General features: G+C 45.1%; 3 protein-coding genes across 4 annotated transcripts; 2 read left to right on the top strand and 1 right to left on the bottom strand.

The window, feature by feature from the left end:
• Positions 1 to 400: 400 nt before the first annotated feature.
• Positions 401 to 9,400, top strand: LOC117412638 (hyaluronidase-1). Of its 2 annotated transcripts, XM_058988306.1 has the most exons (5): positions 411 to 559; positions 2,341 to 2,432; positions 2,545 to 3,524; positions 3,881 to 3,970; positions 6,491 to 9,400. In XM_058988306.1, exons 2-5 carry the CDS (start codon positions 2,423 to 2,425, stop codon positions 6,995 to 6,997), a joined length of 1,587 nt encoding a protein of 528 aa, XP_058844289.1. In that variant the 5' UTR covers positions 411 to 559; positions 2,341 to 2,422; the 3' UTR covers positions 6,998 to 9,400. The 2 variants fall into 2 exon arrangements, with proteins under 2 accessions (XP_058844290.1, XP_058844289.1); XM_058988307.1 differs by lacking the exon at positions 2,341 to 2,432 and having other exon boundaries at positions 401 to 559; positions 6,491 to 9,399.
• Positions 9,401 to 10,143: 743 nt separating this feature from the next.
• On the bottom strand, positions 10,144 to 19,014 carry LOC117411944 (hyaluronidase-2-like). The gene is made up of 5 exons (XM_058988308.1): positions 18,730 to 19,014; positions 12,828 to 13,389; positions 11,903 to 12,313; positions 11,219 to 11,308; positions 10,144 to 10,954 (listed from the first exon to the last, which is right to left on the bottom strand). The coding sequence occupies exons 1-5, from the start codon at positions 18,747 to 18,749 to the stop codon at positions 10,556 to 10,558; spliced, it is 1,482 nt and encodes a 493-aa protein (XP_058844291.1). The 5' UTR covers positions 18,750 to 19,014; the 3' UTR covers positions 10,144 to 10,555.
• A 4,132-nt stretch (positions 19,015 to 23,146) lies between these two features.
• LOC131697865 (toll-like receptor 9) lies at positions 23,147 to 25,936 on the top strand. Its single transcript, XM_058989596.1, has one exon. It carries the CDS (start codon positions 23,147 to 23,149, stop codon positions 25,934 to 25,936), a length of 2,790 nt encoding a protein of 929 aa, XP_058845579.1.
• The last annotated feature ends 577 nt before the right edge of the window (positions 25,937 to 26,513 follow it).

The following is a 26,513-nucleotide window of genomic DNA, read 5'->3' as shown; positions in this document are numbered from 1 at the left end:
AGGATATGTACATTATACTTCAAAATTGCATCTATAGTAACCTACAATATATACATGTACATTGTGCATTTTAAAGACAGAAGGATTGCATTGTCTTTATTTCTTGATCGGGAATGTCATTAATTAAGAATTTAACAGTAAAAATATGTTTTATCTTAACGGATGGGTTTTGTGAACAGCTCCCCGTGGTCCCCAGCTGTTTTGGAGATCTCTGTTGAAAATGTCTGTTCTTTTCTGGTATGGCTCATCATGTCATGAGTGGTACAGGGAACAGGCTTATTTCTGCTACACCTCAAGGTGCTCGCATGGAAACCTGGTGCTGGGGGGATTACAAGATAACCATCTTAATCCCAGCCGGCCATGTGATTGCCATGGTCCCTGCTGACCCAGCTCACAGAGGCAGATTACAGATTACATTTTACAGCCCCAAGGGTGTAGGAGCTTTACTCCGCTCATCTTCTCCCAAGTTCTCATCAGTTCTGTATGAGATATGAGTATATGGACTGCAGCCTGGAAAGCACAAGAAGGGTCTGGAACCCCTGATTCATCCAAACCAGAGGTGAGAACTGCTGACTGCACCCCCGATGACTGCTGGGCGTGTCTCTCTGTCAGTGTGTCTGTCTGTCGGTCTGTCTGCCTGTCTTAGATGATTTGCTTATCTTTGCAAAAAGAGACTCATTTTTAAATGACGTTACATACCATAATATCCCAGTGGCATTTTGCTGGGTTGCACGGCCACATTTTGTTATAACTAACCTGCGGTTATTACAAATTGTGACATGGCCTAATTACAAAGGCTGATAGGCATTACGAAAACGTCAACGCTACGTACATTAATCTGCTGTTTAGGAAACTAATAATAGCATGTGCTCTTTCATTTCATTCTTCGAGATTTTATTTTGTATTTATGAAAACCGATTAAAAGTTACATTGAAAAAAAAAAAGGCCAAAACTGCGACAATAACGGTCAAACCGGTAAGCACTAGAAGAGGATTCAGTTTAAATCCTTGCTTTCCAATTTGTAGAAGCGTCCAGGAGGAGAATGCCTAGAGGGTTTATATTCAAGTCCAGATTTGGTTTTGTGATTCAGTAATTGCTGCAGAACCCTTATTAACCCCTGGGTAAGCTTCACGAGGAAGGAGGATACGGGTCGACTGCAGGAATCGCTGGAATAAAAAAGAAGCAACAAATATAGAATGAGATACATCAGTGTGATTCAGCCTATACTGGTGTAAGACAATGCTTTCTATACTGGTGTAAGACAATGCTTTCTATACTGGTGTAAGACAATGCTTTCTATAGTGGTGTAAGACAATGCTTTCTATACTGGTGTAAGACAATGCTTTCTATACTGGTGTAAGACAATGCTTTCTATACTGGTGTAAGACAATGCTTTCTATAGTGGTGTAAGACAATGCTTTCTATACTGGTGTAAGACAATGCTTTCTATACTGGTGTAAGACAATGCTTTCTATACTGGTGTAAGACAATGCTTTCTATACTGGTGTAAGACAATGCTCCCTATGCTGCACGCTTCCTGAACAGCTTTGATGAAGATCACAAAATGGATGTGTTTTGATGGCAGGCAATGAGACACTGGGTGTTATCTGTCTGTGTGTCTCTGTGCCTGTCTGTGTGTCTGTCTGTGTGTCTCTGTGCCTGCCTGTGTGTCTCTGTGCCTGCCTGTGTGCCTCTGTGCCTGTCTGTCTGTGTGTCTGTCTGTGTGCGCTTTGCATTTCGGTTCTCCTCTTCCTGTTGGTGCTTCTCTTGACCTGAAGAGCACAGACAATGATGAGGACTGTACCGAAGAAAAGGGATTGAGAGTCTGTGTGGAGAGGGTTAAAACAATAAGCTAATTAAACAATTACCTTTGTAAAGCTGCTGCTCTCTCCTGTAGCTTCACCTCAGTCCCTGTGGGTAGCTGGAGAACGAACCAGCAGACACCATGTACCATTCTCTGTCAGTCAGCAAAGAACAAACCATTCATTCAGCTGATTGCCAAACAGCCTGTGCCCTTTTAATAATTCTGTGATCACGTCAGTGTGTAGAACATAGAACAGGATGAAAAAGCAATGGCAGTTCTGAATTTAAAATGGAACACACAGTTAGGAAATACTGCATTGGGTAACACTTAAAAATAATGGCTGCAAATTCATAATGAAATCCCACAGGAATAACACTTGAATATCTTCTGCACTTCCTCTGAGTTCTGAAGTCATTCATTTTGAATTCAGCCCTGTTAATTCATCATGATTTAAGGTTCCCTTTTCCCCTCCATCTGTTCCTAGTGAATTCACTGTTTCTTCTTCTCTAATTTGTACCCTCTTACTCGGCCACCAGGGGATTGCGAGAACTGTTCATTTGTGCAAGAATGCAGGCCTTATACATGTGAGCAACATCATTTATTACAAAGGAACATGGAATGAATACAGGTAATTAAATCCACATGAATTTACAGGGCTGAATTCAAACTGAATTACTTCAGAACTCAGAGGATGTGCATAACATAATCCATTTCTTAAAATCCAATTATTTTATCAACAGGGCTACGGCAATGTCACAAGACCTTTGACCTTTCTTTAAGGATTACACAGAAGCCCCCCCTCCCAGTCTCTATGGCGATTGTTGTCTCTGAGAGGCCAGGGCTACACAGGGTGGTGTTGCTGTGCCTCACACTCCTATCACCCGAGTCAGGGGCTCTCCAGCCAGCCCGAGCCCCTCTGCTTCCCGGGCAACCCTTCCTGGTGCTGTGGGGCGTCCCCGATGCCCTTTGCCAGGAGCGGCCGGACCCCAGCTCATTCGGTATGGTCACCGACGCAGAGGGGGCCCTGAAGGGAGGAGGGGTCACCATGTTCTACGAGGATAGCCTGGGGCTCTACCCCTACTTTGACTCCCAGAACAGGGCCGTGGCCGGGGGGTTGCCCCAGCAGACAAACCTGGAAATGCACCTCCTCAAGTTGGAGGCCGACATCCTCTCAGCCATCCCCGCGCTGGAGTACCGCGGGCTGGCCGTCATCAGATGGGAGGAGTGGTGGCCCCAGTGGAGCCGCAACCGGGCCAAGAAGGAGATCTACCAGGAGCAGTCGCGTGGCCTCCTGCAGCAGTTCTTCCCAGACTGGTCCCGGGCCGAGCTGGACCAGTGGGCCCAGGTGGATTTCGAGGCGGCCGCCCAGGCAGTTCTGCTCGAGACCCTGCAGAACGCCCGCACGCTCAGACCCGACGGGCTCTGGGGGTTCCACCCGTACCCCGACTGCCACAACTCCCCCAGCCACACCGGCCGCTGCCCCGCCACAGAGATGGCCCTGAACGACGAGCTGCTGTGGCTCTGGAAGAAGAGCTCGGCGCTCTACCCCTCCCTGCAGCTGGACAAGGCGCTGAGCGGCACGGAGGGGACACGGCTCTACACCTCCAATCAGATCAGGGAGGCCCTGCGCGTGGGGGCGCTGGCCGGGGGCGCCCACGACCTGCCCGTCTTCCCGTTTGTCAGGAGCGTCTACACCGCCACCAACTCCTTCCTGTCACAGGTATGCAGGGGGCAGAGCTGGAATCTAGGGTCTGTGGGAGACCCGTATTTATGTTATAGCCCATCTAAAAGATTACCATGATAATAGTATAGAAAAGTGTAGCATAGTGAAAGCATGGTTAAAAAATTGGCAAACATTGCGTTACCAGATAGTTATGTTGCAGTGGTGTACAGTACAAGCATGAGAAGAATTATTGTGCAACTATAAACTATAAAAATAAACTTTTTTTAAGGATATTTGGGCCTGTATATTGAAGTGCTCCATTTCCAATATGTAACACATCTAAGTTTGATTGCTCCTATGCTGTGGAAGGGTTTGCATCGCACAGTAATTGTCCGTGTGTTTTCCGAACACAGGCAGACCTTGTGTACTCCGTTGGGGAGAGCGCGGCTATGGGAGCAGCCGGAATCGTGATTTGGGAAAAGTTCTTCCCGACCAAAAACCAGGTGCGTGATCTAAGGGATTTACTAATGAATTCATATAAAATGTGTTTGCAAGTAACGCAGTGCAGGGATTTGAGATTCAAGGCAAACAGAGATCTTGTTCACATGCTGGGAGGAAGTGAAGAGGACGTTTCACTAGGTAGGTAGACTGATGCTGTTGTTTTATTTTATTTTGTATTAATATCAAATTCCCTGTAAATGTACTGGTGTTTAAAAATCATTCAATGGACAGCCCCTTATGAACTAAAACTATTATTCACTGAGGGTGTCATGTATTTTCTTGACATAAATCAGTATTTGTTTGTCAGTGAATCGTTAAAAATGAAATAAAGGGCCTGGAGTTTAATGCACGCTTTCATGTGCAATACAAGGCCGTTCAGTTTGGGTAAAGCACGGTTATGCACAAGCAGCCAGTACTGAGAGGACTGCTGCTCTGGAGCGCCATCTAGTGGATGTGTCATGCAGGTACAGCGGCAGGGTCATGATGGGTATTTGATTCAGATTCTTTCCTTCAGTTCAGTTACCAAGGTAAATCTTAGGCTTAAGCCAACATGACACCATTACAAAACCAAGACTACAAAACAGTATATCCTGTAGAGAGCACCTTTACCCAGGGCAAGGAACAGCATGGAACAGCAAGGAACAGCATGGAACAGCATGGAACAGCAAGGACCAGCATGCAACAGCAAGGAACAGCATGTAACAGCATGTAACAGCAAGAAACAGCATGACACAGCAAGGAACAGCATGCAACAGCAAGGAACAGCATGCAACAGCAAGGAACAGCATGTAACAGCAAGAAACAGCATGACACAGCAAGGAACAGCATGTAACAGCAAGGAACAGCATGTAACAGCAAGGAACAGCAAGAAACAGCATGACACAGCAAGAAACAGCATGCAACAGCAAGGAACAGCATGTAACAGCAAGGAACAGCAAGAAACAGCATGACACAGCAAGAAACAGCATGCAACAGCAAGGAACAGCATGTAACAGCAAGGAACAGCAAGAAACAGCATGACACAGCAAGAAACAGCATGCAACAGCAAGGAACAGCATGCAACAGCAAGGAACAGCAAGAAACAGCATGACACAGCAAGGAACAGCATGCAACAGCAAGGAACAGCATGTAACAGCAAGGAACAGCAAGAAACAGCATGACACAGCAAGGAACAGCATGTAACAGCAAGGAACAGCAAGAAACAGCATGACACAGCAAGAAACAGCATGCAACAGCAAGGAACAGCATGCAACAGCAAGGAACAGCAAGAAACAGCATGACACAGCAAGGAACAGCATGCAACAGCAAGGAACAGCATGTAACAGCAAGGAACAGCAAGAAACAGCATGACACAGCAAGGAACAGCATGTAACAGCAAGGAACAGCAAGAAACAGCATGACACAGCAAGGAACAGCATGTAACAGCAAGGAACAGCAAGAAACAGCATGACACAGCAAGGAACAGCATGCAACAGCAAGGAACAGCATGCAACAGCAAGGAACAGCATGCAACAGCAAGGAGCAGCAAGGAACAGAATGTAACAGCAAGGACAGCAATGAACAGCAAGGAACAGCAAGGAACAGCATGGAACATCAAGGAACAGCATGTAACAGCATGTAACAGCATGCAACAGCAAGGAGCAGCAATGCAACAGCAAGGAGCAGCAAGGAACAGAATGTAACAGCAAGGACAGCAATGAACAGCAAGGAACAGCATGGAACAGCAAGGAACAGCATGGAACATCAAGGAACAGCACGTAACAGCATGCAACAGCAAGGAGCAGCAATGCAACAGCAAGGAGCAGCAAGGAACAGAATGTAACAGCAAGGACAGCAATGAACAGCAAGGAACAGCATGGAACATCAAGGAACAGCATGTAACAGCATGGAACATCAAGGAACAGCATGCAACAGCATGGAACAACGAGTGGAATTAAAATGCATGGATCAGTCACTGTAATGCAGACACATTGCTGGGAGAAAACAATGTCTAAGTTAAATATTGTATAACATTGTTATGCTAAAGACTATACTGTTTATAAAATCTGTTATAAAATATAAATTAACCACATCTGTTACAAAGGATGTTATAAACAATAAGCAAATATGAACTGTTAACAAAATACTGTACCCTTAAACTTCTGGTAAGCCCTCATTTCTAATGGCTAATGACTCAGCACACTTCTGTATTCGATTAAACTGCCATTTATTTCCAAAATCAACACCAACGACATGTTCTAGCGCAGGGGTCTCCAACCCTGGTCCTGGAGAGCCCCTATCCAGCAGGTTTTATAGGTGTCTTTACATCATCAGTGGCTAAAGATCTGGAACACCTGTTAATCTTGACTAATTAAGCCAATAATTGGTTCAATTAACTGAAAGATTGGTTGAAAGGAAAACCAGCAGCCACAGTAGCTCTCCAGGACCAGGGCTGGAGACCCCTGTTCTAGCGGGTTGGCACAGTGTGTTTGCAAGTGGGGAGGCTCCGGCACCCTGACCTTTGCCCCTGTCTCTGATTGCAGAGAGGATGCTGGGAGCTGGCGGACTTCGTCAGGCGGACGCTGGGCCCGTACGTGGTGAACGTGACGACAGCAGCGCGGCTCTGTGGAGAGGCTCTGTGTGGCAGCAGGGGGCGCTGTGTGCGGAAAGACCTTGCAAAGCCTGTCTACCTGCACCTGCCCCCCGCCAGCTACCAGCTGCTGCCCGACACCAACATGAGCAGAGGAGGGGGGGTGACCGCCCAGGGCCAGCTGCAGCCCGGAGACCTGGAGGTCTGGAGAGAGAGATTCGAGTGCCAGTGGTTCCAGGGGATGGAAGAGGGGCCGCCAGCTGACGACGGGGTGGTGGTCAAAACAGGGGTCAATACAGGGGTCAAAACAGAGGTCAACAGAGGGGTCGGCACAGGGGTAAAGGCAAAACCCACCCCTGCCAGCAACTCTCCAGACAGCATTAAGATGCCTGCTGTGCTGATCACCTCCCTGACTGTCATCGCCACGCACTGGCTCCGGGAAACCTCTTCAGTTAATTAACCGTGTCTATTTTCTTTTCATTCTTTATTTATTGATGTATTTATTTATTTGAAGTTTTCTGAGCCAGCCCCGCTGAGACGCAGCCTCTCTTTTGCAGGAGGGTCCCGATACACTCAGGGGGAGGTAAGATATTTGGCTTGATCCGTGGTACAGCAGAATGGAGTGACCCACCATGAGAATGAGCATGCATACTGAAGACCTCTTCTCTCCCATGTGCGTTATCCTGCTCAAAGAGCTGCTGCAGTAAAGTGGTAGAGCCCACTGTCTGATCCTCTGAAGGCAGATGAAGGCTCTCTAAAACACATGTGGTTCTGCTGCTGTGGTGGGTTTCACAAGATTGATTGTAACTTGGTGCTGAAGTGTAGAAATGAAGGGAGCTGGGAGTCTGGCACGGGAATGAAGCTCCAGCTACTTCATCATCATCATCATCATCATCATCATACTATGCATTCTTTTGCATTAGCTTTAAGAGTGCTTTGATAGAGGTGCTTCAGAACCAAATGAATGGCACACGCTGTAGCTCTTTGCTTTAGAACAAATGCTGTTCAAGAATCATAAATACGGTTTGTGAAGGAAACACTACAGCACTTAGAGGAATATTTTCAAAGCATTACTTTCAGTCCTAAGTTAACCCCTATTTTTCTGGGTTCATTTATGAGAGCAATCTACATTGATGTTACCAAGCTGAGAAACAAGTTGATCATGCTCAAGAGACCTATATCAGCTATGATAACTATATTACTAACTATGCTAACTATATTACTTAGTTGTTTGGTTCTACTTTAAAAAAAAAAAAAAGAGCTAATTAAATATTTCTCTGAGTGCCTTATTGTTTCCTTAAAGTATTTGGTCTGAATCTCGCTTTCATTCTCTAGTTTTACTACATTGTTTTTAATTACTATTGGTCAGCACTGTATGGTGACTATAATTCGATCAGTATTGCTTGCCAGCAATAACACTGAGATTTGTCAGAAGTTCCTGTAGCTGTATTTTTAATACACCCTCTTCAGTCTGGTATCACCAACTATCTCCACAATTTCAGGTCTATAAGCAACAAGCTTCGGTCCTTAACTTACAGGGCTTGGGCAACAGATGAGAGACACCCGCCATAACACTGTCAATAGGCTGTAGGGCAGCGTGGGCTGCACACATGCCATGTGAAAGTCCACACACGACCGTTATTCAATGATTGCCTAATTCATTCAAGGAAGTTGGCTGAACTGGCTCAACAAAGGAAATCCCATTCCAGTGCAGTAAAATAAAGTCCAGCCCTTGTGTCTCCCTCCTCAGTGAATGGAAGTGCAGTAAACAGGCACGCCTGTTTTACATACTTGTCGTGTATCCAGTAGGAACCAGTCAGACTTTCTTCCATTTCCCAGCTCTTGCTGCTCCCCAGCTCACCATGCATTTTCAGAAAGGATAAATTAACCTGTGATGACCTGAAGCTGCTTGTATTAAGCATACAGAACAAGGCAGACTCACAGACAGACAGACAGACATAGCAAAAAAAAAATTATTTATTCACATATTTTCAGAATTAGACCTTAAAAAGTTTAAAAAGTTTAAAAAAAAAAAAAAACACCTCTACGCACGCGAGATAGTTAAAGAGAGGCTGGCTTAGTGGTTAAAGCTCAGGGTACTGGGAGGCAGTGTGGCAAAGTGGATCAACCTGAGAGGCGTGGAGCCAGTGTTGCCTTCTGGTGAGAGAACTGGGAGGCAGTGTTTGCTGTGTAAACCTGTAGTACTGTATATTGAAGCTTTATCAGAGTTACCCATTCAGAAATCACAGCTAGGCTTCTGAAATACGCGTGTGTCTCAGGTGAAATCTTTGGTACCAGAAAACAGGTTAAATGGCAGGCAAGTCCATGTTGGGTATGGATACCTAGTTTATCATGACATGTTATATATACATTTTATCAACATTCCTGCATGGTGATTGGTTTCAACATCACCTGTGTTTACAAAAGCACAACACAAACACATCTACCTCTGATGACATCACCACATGCGGTACTTCACTCGGACAAAAAAGTCATTCCTATATTTCTCTTATTTTGATAACAAGTGATAACAATGGGAGCATTGTCTGAAGGTGAACTCCCTTATAAAAGACTTTCTTTCAAATAAAAATGATTATTTCTCTTGACGTCTCTCGTAGCTTTCAAAGCGGTGACAGCCAGTGAGACTGAATATATTGGCTCAGAAAAACAAAACATTTTCAGCTAGATCTTATATTATCTCTTTTCTTTCTTATTTTGCTGTAATAATATTTCAAAGTATTTAATAAATGTAAATTTGCTCCGTTGAGAAGTTTTCATCCTTTAATTTAAAAAAAAAAAGGTCTCTGGCAAATCCTTTGTTCTTTTTCATTGGATCGTAGAATGAATATGCTAGAAAGTCAAAGGATGAAGAAACTGGTCTGCACAGACAAGTGGTCAACCCTCCTGAAAGTGAAAATATTCCATTTAAAAATGACTGTAAGTAACAAGTGAAGGCGCACAAAAACCACAAGGACAGACTTCCAGAGGTAAAAACGATCTCAGGTCTGCTGGTGGCCTCTCCCTTATAAAAGTTTACCTCTGTATTTTTACACAGCATTTTTGTAATCTCGCGCCCAAGCTTTTCCCATGGTTATGCTGTGCGTTTCCCATGGTACACCCTGGTTTGCCATGTTAATTAATATGCTTTACCATACCTCTTTACCTACTTGCCTGCTCTTTGTGCTTCAGTACACTTTGCTATGCTTTTGCTATGGTAAACGTTTAAAGGGTCAATAAATACAATACAAAAGAGCAGCTTTACCACCTGGTATTAGAATTGCCTGTAGCAGGTCACGTTGTGAAAAGGCAGCAATTCAACAGAGCTGTAGTGATCTGTAACAGTGCAGTATATCTTCTTTCACAGTGGTAGTCAGCACTCTCTAGGGTGACCAGCAAGATTGAAGGCATAAGGTTTGGGGTAGATGAAAGCAGTCCTACTGTATAAAGCTATACTATACGAGGAGCCCCCAGTTGAGCCAGGCTTGAGGTTTATGAGCGTGGCAGTGTGGTGTAGCATTTAGAGAAAGAGAGTTAAGAGTCGGCAGAGCCTGGGTTTCAAATCAACAACCGCAAGAACCCACCCCCACCCCCAAACCCCGACCCCTTTCCCGAGGCTTAGAAACTGGTTCTCAGCAGCACTGGATCTCAGCAGCACTGGATCTCAGCAGCACTGGATCTCAGCAGCACTGGATGACTCGGCAGGGCACAGGTAAGGTGTCACAAGCTCTGGTGGGCTATCCAGGAGTAATAGCATGATTGACTGTGCCCATCAGGTAGTGTAGTGCAGGTGTGCAGATCACCAATAGGTAATCAAATCGTAGACATGCACTAGATCCGCATCCGTATGTTACACATGTGGGTGTTCTTCACCTGTTAGCACTGCGGAGGCTCCTGAACTGACATGAGATGCCACATGTGACAGCGCTCCGTGTGTGGATCCGTTACCTCTGAGAACACACACACACATTGAGACGTCTTTAGAATCTCTAGGATCTCTGGCCGATCTTCCTGGTGCTCCTCAGAGCTGCCAGCTCAGCGCCGTACACAGGAGCGCAGTGAAGAGGAAGCGGCCTTGCTGAGGCCTCGTCCCCAGACTGTCCTGCTGCTCGCAGCCCTCTCCGCTCCAGCCCTGGTAGCACTGGCAGCGGAACTGCTCCCTCATGCGCGCCCAGGCCGGCCTGGTGAGCTGTCCCCTCACGCTGACCCTCCTGTCCTCGGGACCCTCCCCCGGCCGCACCTCGATCCCGAAGCTCTCGCTGTCCAGGTGCAGGTGCACGTCAGCGGCGGGGTCTCTCCGGACGCAGCGTCCCCTCCCGCCGCACCGCAGCCGGCTGCACAGCCTGGTCGCCGTGGTGACGTTCACGATGTAGGGCCCCAGCGTGCGCTCCAGGTACCTGTTCAGCATCAGGCAGTTGCTCTGCGGAGGGAAGCAGCTCAGTGAGGTCTTAGAGAGGGGCCAGGCTATAGAAAACAAGCTAGCGGTTTGTATCACAGCTTTTCTATTGTCCTTTTGTAAACAGACCAGAACTTAAACATGGCACCTGTATGTCTAATTGTATACTTTTCATACTGTACAGTGTTAAATTTGAAATGCTAAAAGCTACTGCTCTTGTTAACCATTGCTCCCACCTCCCAATGCCCAGTGCAGGGCTGAGCAGCGCTTCCACTGAGGAAGTCTTACCCGGTTCCGTGAGTAGTCGATGCCACCCCAGAGGACAACCCCACTGGCTCCCAGTGCAGCGCTCTCTCCGATACTGGAAACCAGGTCTGTCTGAAACACAGACAACGCCAAGTCAAGACTGTGCATGTAGGACAAGCCTCGGAAGGGGTTAGACGATTCACCTTCACCTGGGGAACTTCTCACTGTCACATCACTTTAGTGCAGTCTAAGTTCTAGAACGTCTGTATTCACTACCTGATCTAAAGATCTAGGCTTAGTTTCAGACTGCAGTACTGCTGTTAGCCACTGCACGGCAGACAAGACACTTTTTTTTTAATATATGGTTTGATAGCTTAGCGATACTACAGACCAGGGGTGGCCAAAGTTGGCTCTTTTTACTCCTGGTCTTTGTTCCAGTCGTTCTAAATTGTTTAATTGAACCGATTAAACCTGTGTCCAGACCCTGAAGTAGTTCATTATCTCATTCTACCTGTTAAACCTGGAGTGGAGCAGCCCTCCAGGGCCGTGATTGGACACCCCTGATATAGACTGTGCATACTGTATTTGTTAACCTTATTTTTAATTCAAGATTTTTTTAAACTTTAATTATTTTCTTCTACTATTAAAAAACAATTTCAAAGGTACGGAAATACCCCCCCCCCCTTCCACCGAGCTGCTGAATAAACTGCATGTGTGTACACACACCTCTGTGAGCGGAGTCAGAGAGTAGGCGTAGAAGGGGCGGGTGTAGGCGAAGACGGGAAGCGAGGAGTCGGAGTCGGGCAGGTCTGCCACCCTGAGTGCCTCCCGCAGGCGAGCCCTGGTGTAGAGCCGGCCCTGAGGGGAGGACTGGAGCACCTCGGGCAGGTAGACCGAGGGGTACAGGGCCTTACTCTCCGCGAAGAGCCAGGCCAGCTCGTTATTGCGCTGCACCTCCAGCGAGGGGCACTGTCCTGTGTAGTTGTGGAAGCCCTTCTTGTACTCGTGGTTGTAGCAGTCTGGGAAGAGATAGAAGCCCCACCAGCCTTGGGGTCGCAGCATCCTGCCCAGGCGGAGGGTCTCGGTGAAGAAGCGCTGGGCCGCTGCGTTGAACTCCCAGCTCGCCTGCTGCTCCACCTGCGCACAGCACAACTTACTGACATTTAACAGGTATTATTACTAGGAACTTTTGGGGTTAATAATATGTGAGTATTATGTGGTTTAGGTATAATTCTGGTAGTTGATATTGGTTAAATGGGTACAGTAGCTGTCACTTACCAGAAAGGAACCACATTTAGAATACAAACTAAATCTGAACATATATTTCCAACTTTTCCCCACAAGCGGAAAGGTCTTTGGAAACGCCCACAGCTTTACACACTGAGCAATAAGACACTGTCTATATTTATATAAAAAAACAAGAACTATTGAGAACAGAGTATTAGTGAAGGGCAAAAATATAAGACTTACACAATTTACTGTCAACAGCGAACTAACCAAATTAACAGATTATCAAATGCAGAAATATCAAGGGGGCACTGCGTAAAAATGTTTGTCTATGTGTACGCCATTTTATTATGCATGCGTAAATTAAAAAGCACATGAGTGTAGATTATAGGGTCAAACTTCATCAGTGCAGTCTTTGCATTACCTTGTATGCTGGCCAGTCAGGGTGCAGCCCCCTCACCAGCTCCCGAGATTTGTTTTGGTAAATGTTTTTGCTGCCCCAGTTTCTGACCCACTGGGGGCGCCACTCCTCCCAGTCCACCACGGCCAGCCCGGAGAAGTGTGGCCGTGGCAGGGTGCGCTCCACGTCGGCCACCATCTTGTCACAGTGATCACGAAGGCTGTTGTTCTGTGGGCTCCCTCCGTTCACCGGCTGGCTCCGGTTGTTGTAGTAAGGGTACAAGCCCAGCTGGTCGTAGTAGTAGATGGCCACGCGCTGCCCGGTGAAGGCCTGCTCCGGGTTGGAGAGGATATTAAAGCTCTCCAGAGACAGCGGGGCTTTGTGCCGGGACTGGCACTGCTGCGTCGGGGCGTTCCAGAACACCAGGAAGGGCTCGTCTGGCACCAGCGGAGGCACGGCACGCTTCGCAGGCTGGGACTGAGAGAGCTGCAGGATAAGGACGAGGCACAGGGCTGAACGACAGCCCAACGCACTCCGCGGGATAAAGTGAGCGGTCAGCTGCGGCTCCTCATCGCTGCCAATGGTCCTAAAAGGAAACAGATAGGGTTAGAGCCCCCTCTTAATCTATAGTGTGTTTAAGGCAGTGTCTAAAAGGCTTTCCGTTTTCTAGCTCCACAGTCTTGGAATAAACCTCAGGAAGAACTGAAACTTACCGTCTCGATACCTTTAAAGGAGTTCAAACAAAAAATGGACATCCAGTAGCGAGACGGGTTTTTGTTTTGGCCGGTGCTCCTAAATTGTTTCTTGTAATTTGATTAACTTGTTTGTATCGGTTGTGTTCACTCCTGCGTGGTTTTCTTTTTAATTATATGCCACCTTTTTGACCAGGTCTCCCTTGAAAATAGTTTTTAATCTCAATGGGATTTTCCTGGTTAGATAAAATAAATAAATACGTAGTTCTGAATTACGGTGCTGCTAATGACAGTATCTGGGATAGCCACTATTCCAATGGTACCAAACAACTAAAACATTGACAATAGTAAGCAAATATCTACAAATCTATATCTATATCAGACTTGCGGTTTGTTTGTTTAGTTTTTTTTTTTTTTTTAAAGCTGCTATAAGTATAGCCATAATTAAACAGCAATCCCAAAGACAGTAGTAATCCACAAACAAGACAAGAGCGTCTGCTAAAACTCACAGCTTGTACAGATCCCTCTCACAGTGAGAGTGTCACTCACAGCTTGTACAGATCCCTCTCACAGTGAGAGTTTCACTCACAGCTTGTACAGATCCCTCTCACAGTGAGTGTCACTCACAGCTTGTACAGCTCCCTCTCACAGTGAGAGTGTCACTCACAGCTTGTACAGCTCCCTCTCACAGTGAGTGTCACTCACAGCTTGTACAGCTCCCTCTCACAGTGAGTGTCACTCACAGCTTGTACAGCTCCCTCTCACAGTGAGAGTGTCACTCACAGCTTGTACAGATCCCTCTCACAGTGAGAGTGTCACTCACAGCTTGTACAGATCCCTCTCACAGTGAGAGTGTCACTCACAGCTTGTACAGCTCCCTCTCACAGTGAGAGTGTCACTCACAGCTTGTACAGCTCCCTCTCACAGTGAGAGTTTCACTCACAGCTTGTACAGATCCCTCTCACAGTGAGAGTGTCACTCACAGCTTGTACAGCTCCCTCTCACAGTGAGAGTGTCACTCACAGCTTGTACAGCTCCCTCTCACAGTGAGAGTGTCACTCACAGCTTGTACAGTTGAGGTGCAACATCACCGAGGATGTTAATCAAATTGTGATCGAAATCTTTATTATTGCATCGATTTGGATTTTTCCCAGTCTAAACAGCGAATTGAACTGAGCCCGGCGTGATGGAGAACGTACTGCTGGAGGGCTGCCTATCTGACAGACAGCACAGTGTTTAATTAGAGACGAGATGGTCAGGAATCGGGCTTGTTTCTTCATCCCAACATGGGGAGCTGCTGAATCTGTCAGCTGAGTGATAGCTTTGCACAGACTGAAGAGCGAACAGCTGCTGCTTCTCTCTGCAAGTTCACCGAAAGAGAATATCTGTGTGCGATATGACCCTAATCCTTTACTGATTCGACTGTGTACTTACATACACCGTGCAGAAAGACGTACACATGAAGGACATTGCCACGATGCAGAATAACAGTGTAATGTGTAAGTACACACGTGTTTACTCAGGAACTGCTATGGAAATACACAGCAATAAGAGGCCCTTGATGTAAGTGATTCCCTGTTCTACACAGATATAGAGATGCCAAGGTCAGCTCATCCAAATGAGTGAAATTTTATATATAGAAAAAAAAAAATAGAAGTGAAAGTCAAGTCCGTTCTGTTTGAAGTGAAACTGCAAAGAAGTGGATGCCTGGCGGGCTGCAGATATTATTAAGGCGTGACGATGCAGTCACGGGACAGTGAGTAGCAGCCTCATTTGATCCCCCTGCTCTCAGCACCCACTCCTCTCCCCAGAAGCTCGCGCCGCCTGTGTAACTTGAGCCCCGTCCTCAAGGCCGCCAGGTTTAACATTAGAAAGGTTTCCATAGCGACCGGCCTCCACATGCATTCCCTGCTCACAAGTGATGACCTCGTCTCCTGGAGCGTGACAGGACGTAACCCTTCAACTGCTGGGCACACCTGCAGTGCTGGGTGCTCCCTTAATAGAGACCAGAGCTTATCCTACTGTGCTATATATACATATATATAGTACATAGTACATCAATCAGCCTCTCTACAAACCAGCATTCTGTAAATTCTGCATCATTCTGGGGTCTCGAGTCCAGGCAGAGTTTTGTGGTTTTTCTTTCTAAATGTATAATGAAATATGTTGCGTGATAAAAAGTCAAAGGAAAGTAATCCAATCCTTGAATTACTGGGCATACCTGGACAGCACTGCTACTGTCTGTTCTGCAATGGAGTTTCAAAGTGTTCAAATAGTGTGTCGTTGATGCCAATTCTTTTGGGTACAGTATTATGTTTTACAGCAGCTCTGTAATCCAGCACACTGTGTAATCCGGCACAATTTGCTGGTCCCGTCTGTGCCGGATTAGACAGGTTTCACTGTGCATCGCTTTCCTAAACACACAGCTTACCTGTGCTGTAGCATGTCTGCACAAATAGTTTTCTTTGCTGTACTGCACTTTTAGAGATGTGTTTATTCAGCAACAAAGTCAGACGAAGGTTAAACCGGGAAATGATAAAGAGTATACTGTTTGCAATTGTGTTAAAACATTTTACATATTGAAATATCTAAAACACTTTGGGAATACAAACGCCATTAAGTTTAAGTCTGATTTTTTTTGTTGTTGCAATAAGTAATCCTGTTTATCAGTTGTAGTGGATTATCCTAAGATTCTTAGGCACCAGTGCTAAGTGCACTGTAAATACAATGTAAGTGATTACATAGCAATTAAACAGTACTTTACTGGCACTGATCTTTCTGTGGGTTTTTTAGATCCCTTAATTGGGGCCCTAGATCTTTCACAACAGGCATAATTAATCATGCCTGTCTGCTCAGACTGTGTAGACATACGAAGCAATATAAAGTAATGCTACTGTGAGCTGCACGGATTTATCTTCTTAGCAGATGAATTTCAAAGCTGCTCAGTGCCGGTTTTCTTTTCACTTGCAAGATCTTCAACTCAATCTAGCATCCAGCAATGCTCGACTGCATTGGGAAGGGGCTGAACCAATAAGCTTGCTGTCTCCACCCCAGTGTTAAAACATGGAAGCAAAAACATTGTTTATTCCCTGAAACGTGGAATTAGCGGAGGGTGTCACTAGCTCTGGGCAACGCTGTATTTGTTGTGTCAACTGTATTAGGAAATAGAGAAGGCACATTATGAGGCACTGTTCTGTGTACATTTTGCAACAGATGTTACTGTGTTAAGTATCCACAGGTAGCTGGAACTATGGAATTTGACTGTGGAATCTTGTTAGTAGGAGCAGCTGTTCTCAGAAACTGTGCAGCATATAAGGCCAAGAGCAGTTAGTAAGTAAGTAAGAGGGATGGTGTCTGAGTCCCATGGGGATTCAGACTAACTGCAACTGTGAAAGGAGAAAACATCAATTACAGTCCTGGAATGAATAAGAATTAGCTTCATAAGACTGCTGATACGCACCCAAATGAAATGTCTTTTGCAAAGATATAACCCTAACCATAACCATACACCTAACCGTAACCCCACCCCTAACCATAGCCCTAGCCATAACCATAACTCTAACTTTACTTACTGTAAAGTGTTGCCGTGTGATTAATTGTAATATAACATCAGTGCTTTTATACATGTTCTGATTGAGTGTTGAAGCTTTTGAATGAACTACCCCCTGCGCAGGTACAGCATATTAAAGGTGAAGGTCAAGACTGATTATCTTACAAAGCACCCTGCAACGACAGCCTCTAGTGGACCCCTCCTCTTTATTGAAGTTTTACAAGCCAGCCAAAGATGAAATACAAGAACATATTGTATATGTGTATATAAAAAAAAAAAAAAATGCAATGGGTACAATTCTCTACACAGATACGTTGTATTGACTCTAAAATGAGGAATAATGATATGAAGAAACAAATGCACACATAGGACAAAGGTTTTGCATCACCTAGAATTAAAAGAAACTATATGAACATAATTTAGATATTTAATTTAACATCAAGCAAAATTAGGCTGACGCATAACCTTTGCCCATAGCTGTACACACACACACACACACATGTATATATAGATGCTGTATATCATTATCCTCCCGTCTGCAGAATTACACGTGTGTGCTACTAATTAAAGCTGTTAAAGGGGCGCACCACTCTTCTTGTTCAGTGAGTAGGTGATAGGCTCCCTCCTCTTTATGTGTTGTCAGGCAGGGCTGCTTGTTCCTAAAGCTCGGCAGTGAAAGACTGGCTTAAGGAATAAAAGTTGCTGGACTGTGAAGTGAGCTGTGGCAGGGCCCTGATGTTTTATTTATACCCCGGAGCACTGAAGAGTCTCAGGGTTGTGCTGAAAAGCATTAAATATTAATTCATCCATCAGTGAGTGAAGAAAAACACAATTGAAAGCCTCTAAAACCGAACCTTGAAGTTGGGACAGACCCCGTCTCTCAGAGACAGGAACGAAACAACTAAAAGAGGGGGTGCGTTATAATCAGAAAGATAACCCAGCGGAATTCTGTGAGCGCTAGGATTCCATGAGTTTCCTGAAGTTAACATCTCTTCATAACTACCTTTCATATTCACTCAATCGCAGGTCAAACTACTAAGGGACTGCACAGTGAGGCTGATGAATGTTCCCAGTGTTGTCAGTGTTGAAATGAAGGTATTGAGACCTTGAGGCTTTACCTTATCTGTCACATTCATAATTAATCAATATACTTACCTTATCTATCATATTAATAATTAATCAATATACTTGCCTTATCTATCATATTCATAATCAATCAATATACTTACCTTATCTATCATATTCATAATTAATCAATATACTTGAAAAACGTTCAAAAGCAAAAGATAGCAGAGCTGTACTGTTTTTATTGTATTTTATTGAAATCTTTGCAGTTGCTGCAAGCTACATTTTGTATTTATTTAACTGATGTCTAGGAGAATTAATAAATATGCAAGTCAATCCAGATGACTGGTTTATTTGTAAATTTAAAGAAAGAAAGAAAGAAAAAGAAAGAAGATAATATAACGTATGTTCCACTGGTTATGTCTACTCTATTCCCTGTACTATGGACACTTGCAAGCCTGGTCTTGCCTGTACATTTCCATTCATCTCCCACCTTCTTCCTACCGTCACTATACACCCTTTCTCCCTGCAGCCTGGTCTTGCCAGAGACTCCTACAGGTGTGTGTGTCAACCCCAATTAAAAAACTAAAACAAGCAATAAACCAAGCAGGTAACTTACCGGCAGCCAGTAGAAGCCATCCCTGTGTGCTCTTCTTGAAAGAAAAAACCCTCCTCGGAACAGAAGCCTCTTCTGAGTTCTTGTCACAGTGAGTCAGGTACTTAGCAATCCTTTGTCCCCCTGTACTCCAGTCCCTTCATCGGAACAGAAGCCTCTCCTGAGTTCTTGTCACAGTGAGCCAGGTACTTAGCACTCCTTTGTCCCCCTATACTCCCGTCCCTTCCTCGGAACAGAAGCCTCTCCTGAGTTCTTGTCACAGTGAGTCAGGTACTTAGCAATCCTTTGTTCCCCTGTACTCCAGTCCCCTCCCACCCCACCCTGACATTCCTAATCTCTGTCCGCTACAATCCCACACACACTTGTTACTGGGCTTGTCTGTGTGTGCGGCCACTGACTGTGTGTGTGCAAGTGAAGCACTGCCAGTAAACCGGAACAGACGACTTGAGCCTTGTAAAGAACTAGTGAGGGGTAAGTCTGTACCTGGTAATCCCCCTTTGGCTGAAGTGGTTCACTCCATGTTTGAGGGGAACAGCTGCTCTCCTGCAGGCCCCCTCCCTTGTCCAGGAATACACCGCATGCTAACCCAGCAGTGCCTCTCTCTCTCTCTCTCTCTCTCTCTCTCTCTCTCTCTCTCTCTCTCTCTCCTCCCTGTCATTCAGTCTCCCCTCTTCCCTCATCACTTAGCTGACACAGGCTCACACTGTGGTGACTCTCTCAACCATGCTTGGCTATGGCACACAATGGCACCTTAAAGCTTTCCATTTTCAATTCAGTAAAAGATAAAATGTGTGTAAATAAGTTATTCTGGGGTGTCCTGGAAAAAAACTGATAACCCCCGATTTCATTTTCTTTAAATAACCTATCCCTATGACAGGAAATGTTTGTGGATTATCCAGTTTTTCCAATACATTTTTTAAAATTTCCCCCAGAAAGAAAGTTTTTGATTGTAATATTTCTAAAATGAGATGGATCTGATCAGCCAAATTCTCAATAAGGGTTATCCACGGCATCCAAAGGGTGACGACTGTCGCTGTACAGCTGGCATTCGCCCCAGTCACCCCAGTCACTGTGCATAGCGCACACTGGACTCTACATGCTCCAGGGACGTCCAGCTGGTGGTTCAAGTGGAGTGCCGGGATGGCATTGTCGCCTCGTAGCGGTTCCTGCAACCCCTCCTCCCCCTCCTTGTCCCACCGCAGCCCTGCTCCATTCATCAGGACACTGCCCTCTGATGACACAATCAGCCATCTGCTGTGGGAGTGACAGGACAGAAAACACACTGAGACACTTCACTCCAGACGACCTCATCCGCCACCCATGCACGCACACAGCAGTGCAGCGCTTTCTGCTCAAACTGTATTTAACATTTCACTAGTGGTTCTGATTTTATAAGAGGTTGCAATACCCTATACGGTGATCGGTGTTACAGCCCCCTCTGTGAGCGAGAGTTATTTGCAGATATTGGTCACTTCTTCTGTCAAGTACGGAGCACGAAAACACAAACACTTCTGTGTGCATAAAACAATCTATTAAAAGCCTCAGAGACGGCTGTCTTTCCCGCTGTGGGAGCACTAGAATGCAATGCAGACTCAGGGCTCGGCAGGGTTACTCTAGAATGCAATGCAGACTCAGGGCTCGGCAGGGTTACTCTAGAATGCAATGCAGACTCAGGGCTCGACAGGGTTACTCTAGAATGCAATGCAGACTCAGGGCTCGGCTGGGTTACTCTAGAATGTAATGCAGACTCAGGGCTCGGCTGGGTTACTTGACGAATGAGAAGCACTGCTTTTAAAACAGAAGGGGCCGTGGATCTCGCTTGAGGCTAGTAAAGCCCAGCTACATTGTCAGGATAGGATGCTAGGATAACAGGACACGTAATCAGCCATCTCAAGGGATACATTCATAAACACATTCCAAAGTGGATCTCTCAAGAAAATTCACCAAGAATTTGTAAGAGTGCCAGCACACGTTTTTGTGAAGATGATTTAAAAAGCAGTCTAAAGAGTGTGTAATTCAATGACAGCGTTGATAAGCTCCGCAGGGCACATCTATGTTACATAACACATGTATAGGCTTGTTCGGAAGCCGTGCTGCTATAAGGAAAAACTGCAAGCAGATTTGTAAAAGCCTTTCTTGAAGTGAGTTTGTCAGGTCTCAAACCCCAAACTTCACAAACAGAACATGTGTAGTTCAGCTGCAGTGGAAGTGGATGCAATATGGGTCCAAGGCTACATGCACAATATTTTAGGTCCAAACAGAACATCTCAAAAGGCATGGCCATGGGGGGGGGGGCAGATGAGAAGGGACAAGCACGGGGATAATAAAGGGGTCAGTCCATTAACAAACAGGAAGGAAACGTTATACAAACTGTAAAGAAGCACTTAACGTCTTCCATTTAAAAGAGAATCCATAAAGTGCAGAACCCTTGTATTCTCTGAACAAATTGCTCAGCGGACATCTGGTCTGTAAAGAGCATGTTTTCAGTGAGCCTCGCCTGTCTCGATCAATATCATTTTATTTACTGAATATTATTCAAAAATAAAATAGGAGGCGTAAATCTCATGGAGGGTATCGGTCCCCCTAAGGTTTTGTCCCACGGCTTGTCATTGGACATCCCCAAGGTGGCCCAGAGTCAATTGCAAAGTGATTGTGAAGTTTGTAAACATTAGGTTTTAGGGTTAGAGTTAAACTTAGGGTTGGGGTTAGACTTAGAGTTAGGGATAGAGGTGGGTGGGGTTGGTTAGGGTTACGGTTATGGTTTAGGTAGAGTTAGGGTTGGGATTGGGAAGGGTTAGGGTTAGATATCATACAGGAGGTGGAACATCAATAGTCAATAGGCTTTGTGCTTGTCTAATCAGGTCACCAAAATGGTTAATGTAAATGATCGGTTTCTATTATGCTTAAAATTCCACCTAATCCATCAGATAATAATTAGGTTTGCGGCACAGTAAAAAGAGGAAGCAAAATGCCTGTTAAAGATGAACTTATGACCTGCCAGATGCGACTAGATCGTTAGGCATTGATCAGTAAAAAACTCTTGACATGTGGGTGTTTGAAATGGACAGTAATGGATATGGACCGGGATGATTGTCTTTAGATAACAGAGCCATTAAGAATGATAATGTATGACCCATGCACAATGCATGAAAGGTACGCATGCAAGGTATATTTCAACAAATCAATCTATATCCTTTTTTTATTATTTATTATTACTTTCTTGAATGTTGTGCTTTATTCTGTAAAATGAATTAACAATTCCCAAAACATAATTTCACTTTATGTATACTATTGAAAATAAAGTATAACAATAACGAAAAAACGAAACTGTTACTAATCAGACTTGCCATTCCCGGCAGGCTATTTTCTGCGCCAGCTCAATACCATCAGCAGTTTTAATAATACACATTTTTTAATATATATAAATATAAATAAGGTTTCTACACACCCTCAACACACACTTCCTTTGCAGGACTCAAATAAGGAAGCATGATTTCCTTTCTGTGTTATATATTTAAAGAAGAAATCAAAACCATAAGGCATCTCATGTGAATGAAGATCAGATACCGGGGCTGCTTTGCCTGTGTGAGACGGACAGTGCTATCAGCAGATCTTACAGAATGGTAAGTCACAATATTATTATGAGTTCTCTAATGTTTTAAGAAAACCATGTTTTATAAATGGGAACCACAGTCTCTAAGCTCACTCTGAATATCAGAGTTCAGCTCCAAGTTGCTTCCCTGTCTGGGTTGAACTTTAAGGCTGCAGCTATGCTTATTTTTTAAGCATTTTATTCTAAAGTAATTTGAAAGAATCACATGATCAATAAATAAATGTGTATGCTTTGTATGTTTTAAAACGATGATGAGGACATAAACGCACTTACCGTTTCTGTAAAACCGTTCCATCTGGTCAGAAGATATCAATTATTCAGTATGTTAGTGTTGATTCAATTATATAAATACAGGACTTACACACAGTATATAGGAAAGCCATCTGATTTGTCTTTCTCCACTAAATATTGATTGACATATGTACACTGTATGTATAACCCTATCTGTGGAGCATGGGAATGCAGCAGAGTTCTGACAGATTCCTTTTTTCTCCGCAGTCTGTTTCGGAAGGTTTGCTCAGGTTCCTGACCCTTCTGGTCTCCCAGCTGTGCTTTGCTACAGCTGCCCGCCCCCCCTTCCTGCCATGCAACAACCAGGGAAAACTGACAATCGACTGCAGTGCTCATGGCCTGAGCAAGGTCCCCCAGTTCCAGGCTCCCACCCATGAAGTGACGACTCTCCTGCTGAACGCAAACCACATCACCCAGATCTACAACAAGTCTTTCTCCTCTTTCCCCAGCCTAAGACACCTGGACCTGGACTGGAACTGCCTGCAGTCGCAGAAGATAGATCACACAGACTGCTTGATGCATATCGAACATGGAGCTTTCCTCCAGCTCACCCAGCTAGAAGAGCTCCACTTGCGGGGTAACGGCTTGAAAATCATCCCCCCTCTCCTCTCATCACTCCAAAGCCTAAACCTCGGCTACAACCAGCTACAGTTTTGGAAGCCTCCTAAGATGTTCCACCTAGGCAATCTAAAGACTTTGTATATGGATGGGAACTGTTACTATAAAAATAAGTGTCACACCGGCGTGCATATCCACAAAGACTTCTTTAAAGGCATGAACGAGCTGAGGAACCTCTCTCTAGGATACAACAACCTGACAGAGGTCCCCAGGAACCTCCCACCCAGCCTGGAGCTCCTCCTCCTCCATTACAACCAGATACAGTACATGCATCCAGGGGACTTCAGCGGCCTGGGGAACCTGACAACCCTAGACCTCCGTGGAAACTGCAGGAGGTGCGACCATGCCTCCGCGGAGTGCATACCCTGCCTGCCCGGCTCTGTAAACCTAGATTCAGACTTGTTTGCAAACCTGAGTGCGCTCATTTGGTTGTACTTGAACGACAACTCTCTTTTCTCGCTCAACAAGTCCCTTTTTGTGCCCCTGGTGAATCTAGAGGTTCTGGAACTTTCGAACAACTTCCTTGCCAGGGAGACAGACAATGACTCTGGTCTCCTTTTAGGAGAACCAGCCTTTCAGAGCTGTGTCAAACTTAGGAACCTCAACCTCTCGTTTAACTATAGGAAGAACACTACTTTCCATAAGCTCTACCTCTCTGATGATTTCATTCACATGAAAGCATTGGAAAAGCTGACCATCACAGGTTGCTTCTTTCAGAGTGTGGACGAGGCTTCCATTAGACCTCTGGCCAAACTCCTCAGGCTGAACAGAATAGAGCTTCGGCTTAATTTTATCAACAAACTCAACCTGCAGCTTTTTGCCAACAAGACTTCCCTCAAGTACATTGGTCTTTCTGAAAATGAAATCACCTGCCAGAACTGCAGAGAATTTCCAGGTGTTACTCCATCCCACAGGAAACTACTTTCCTTCGGTCCTGCAGGAATGAACACAACAGGGATTCAGAGTGACTACCCCCAGGAGCAGCAAACATTCATTTCCATGCTTCACAGATGCAGCCCCTACAAGATGTTGAATCTGAGGAAGAATAACCTCATCTTCATCCAACCTGAGTTGTTCCAAGGTTTCGAGGACATTGAGTGCCTGATCCTGTGTCACAATAGCATAAGTCAGGCATTCGACGGGAACCAGTTTGCTAACCTGAAGGACCTCAAATTTCTGGATCTCTCGTACAACAGGATTAACTTATACTTTGAAGGGGCTTTTTCTGAGCTGCAAAGCCTGGAGGAGCTGGACCTGAGCAACAACAATTACCACTTCATGTTGAGCGGGATGGGACACAAGTTAGACTTTGTTGCAAAGCTTTCCTCCCTCAGGGTCCTAAACCTGGGCTTCAATTCCATCTCTGCCAGGATCTCGCAGCGCGTGTACAGTGCCTCGATAAAGGAGTTCATTTTCAGAGGCAACCGCCTAGACATCATGTGGCCCACTGAAATCTACTTCGAATTCTTTCAGAATCTGAACAATTTAACCATGCTGGACTTATCACTAAATCATCTCACAAGCTTATCTTCAAAGGTCATACAAAAGCTGCCATCAACTTTAAAATCCCTATACCTCCTAAAAAACGAGCTCACCTCTTTCCCTTGGGAAGCACTGAGGTATCTCCCCTTTCTTGAAGTACTAGATCTCAGCAACAACTATTTTGTGACCCTGTCTAAAAGCATGGTGCCCAGCAGCTTTATTCCAGTTAACGCTACCGTCCGCGAACTTACCCTAAGCATCAACAAGATTAGCACAATCGAGAAAGACTTCTTCCACAATGCTACAATGCTGTCCAGCCTCAACCTGAGCTACAATCAGATGCAAAGAGTGGAGTTCACCGATGGCTTGTTAAGGACCCTGAGTGTGCTCGACATCAGGATGAACCCCTTGATCTGCACGTGCGACTCCACTTTTTTAGAATTGGTCAGCAAGTTTAACATCTCCATCCCCTTCCTGACCAACCAGGTGACATGTGGATCCCCTTACCTGCTGAAAGACAAGAGCATCTTCAGCAGCGGCGCATTAGTCTGCTCCGACAGCCACAACATGTACTTGTTTTCCTCCTTGTTCCTCTTGACTCTTCTGTTCGTGATCGTCCCAATGCTGAAACAGTTCCTGGGCTGGGACGTGTGGTATGCCTTCTATATCTGGTCTGCCCGATCCTGGGGGTTCTTTACGAAGAGCACCGAGAGCAAAGACTTTGATGCCTTCGTTGTGTTCGACAAGGGACAAGGGCCCGTGTCAGACTGGGTCTACAACGAGCTCAGGGTTCATCTAGAGGAGACTGGGATCCATCAGTTAAGGCTGTGCCTCGAAGAAAGAGACTGGGTCCCAGGACATTCTTCCATTGAGAACCTGTACAGCGCTGTCCAAAACAGCAAGAAAACAGTGTTCGTGCTCTCCAAGGGACAGGCTGTGTGCGGGATTCTGAGGGAGACCTTCTTCATGGCCCAACAACGGCTGCTGGATGACAAGGAGGATGTCATGGTCTTTATCCTCCTGGAGAGGGCGCTGAAAGGCTCCCGCTACCTCCAGCTTCGCAGGCTCCTCTGCAGGGAAACGGTTCTTGTCTGGCCCCAGAACCCGCGTGGTCAGAGTTACTTCTGGCACAAGCTGCGCTGTGTCCTCAGCAAGGACAACCAGAGTTACTACGACAGCAACTTCAGCCTGAGCTTTGAGGGCTGAGAAAAAGTCCTGTTTGCATTATTTTATTATTATTCTTTTTACATTTTATATGGCCAAGAAAACAATAGTGTACACAAAAAAACAAAAAGGTGACTGCTGTCATTGTCTGCCAATACTTTATGTCCGAATGGCATCTACTTCATGTGGAGGACTTTTTCTTTTGTTAGGTTTCCACATGATTACACAATTTTAAAGGATGCAAAGTCTGGATATTGAAAACAGCTCAGCCAGGATCATACTGCAGTGGAATAGCCCCTTTGACAATGTATTCATTTTCACTAAAATCATATAATTTAAACCGATTATAACATTTTATAAGGATGCTGAGTAAATAACATGTAGTGTGTTTTACAAATTGTGCTGTACTCATTAATATATATATATATATATGTTCTATAGCTCAAACTTTTGTGCCTCAATAAATTAGTTTAAAAAAATGTATATTCAATTTTTTTGAGCGAATTAGTTTTTTCCTTTTTTATATAACAAATTGGTTAATCTAATACAAACAAGGGTGTTAATAACATGCATCCCCTGTGTCAACCCAACTGGGGGCTAATAAATTATACAAGAGGTG

The sequence above is a fragment of the Acipenser ruthenus genome, chromosome 16 (genome assembly GCF_902713425.1).
Source record: "Acipenser ruthenus chromosome 16, fAciRut3.2 maternal haplotype, whole genome shotgun sequence".
Classification (NCBI taxonomy): domain Eukaryota; kingdom Metazoa; phylum Chordata; class Actinopteri; order Acipenseriformes; family Acipenseridae; genus Acipenser; species Acipenser ruthenus.
The sequence above is the reverse complement of the archived record's forward strand: the minus strand, read 5'-3'. Positions and strand labels throughout refer to the sequence as shown.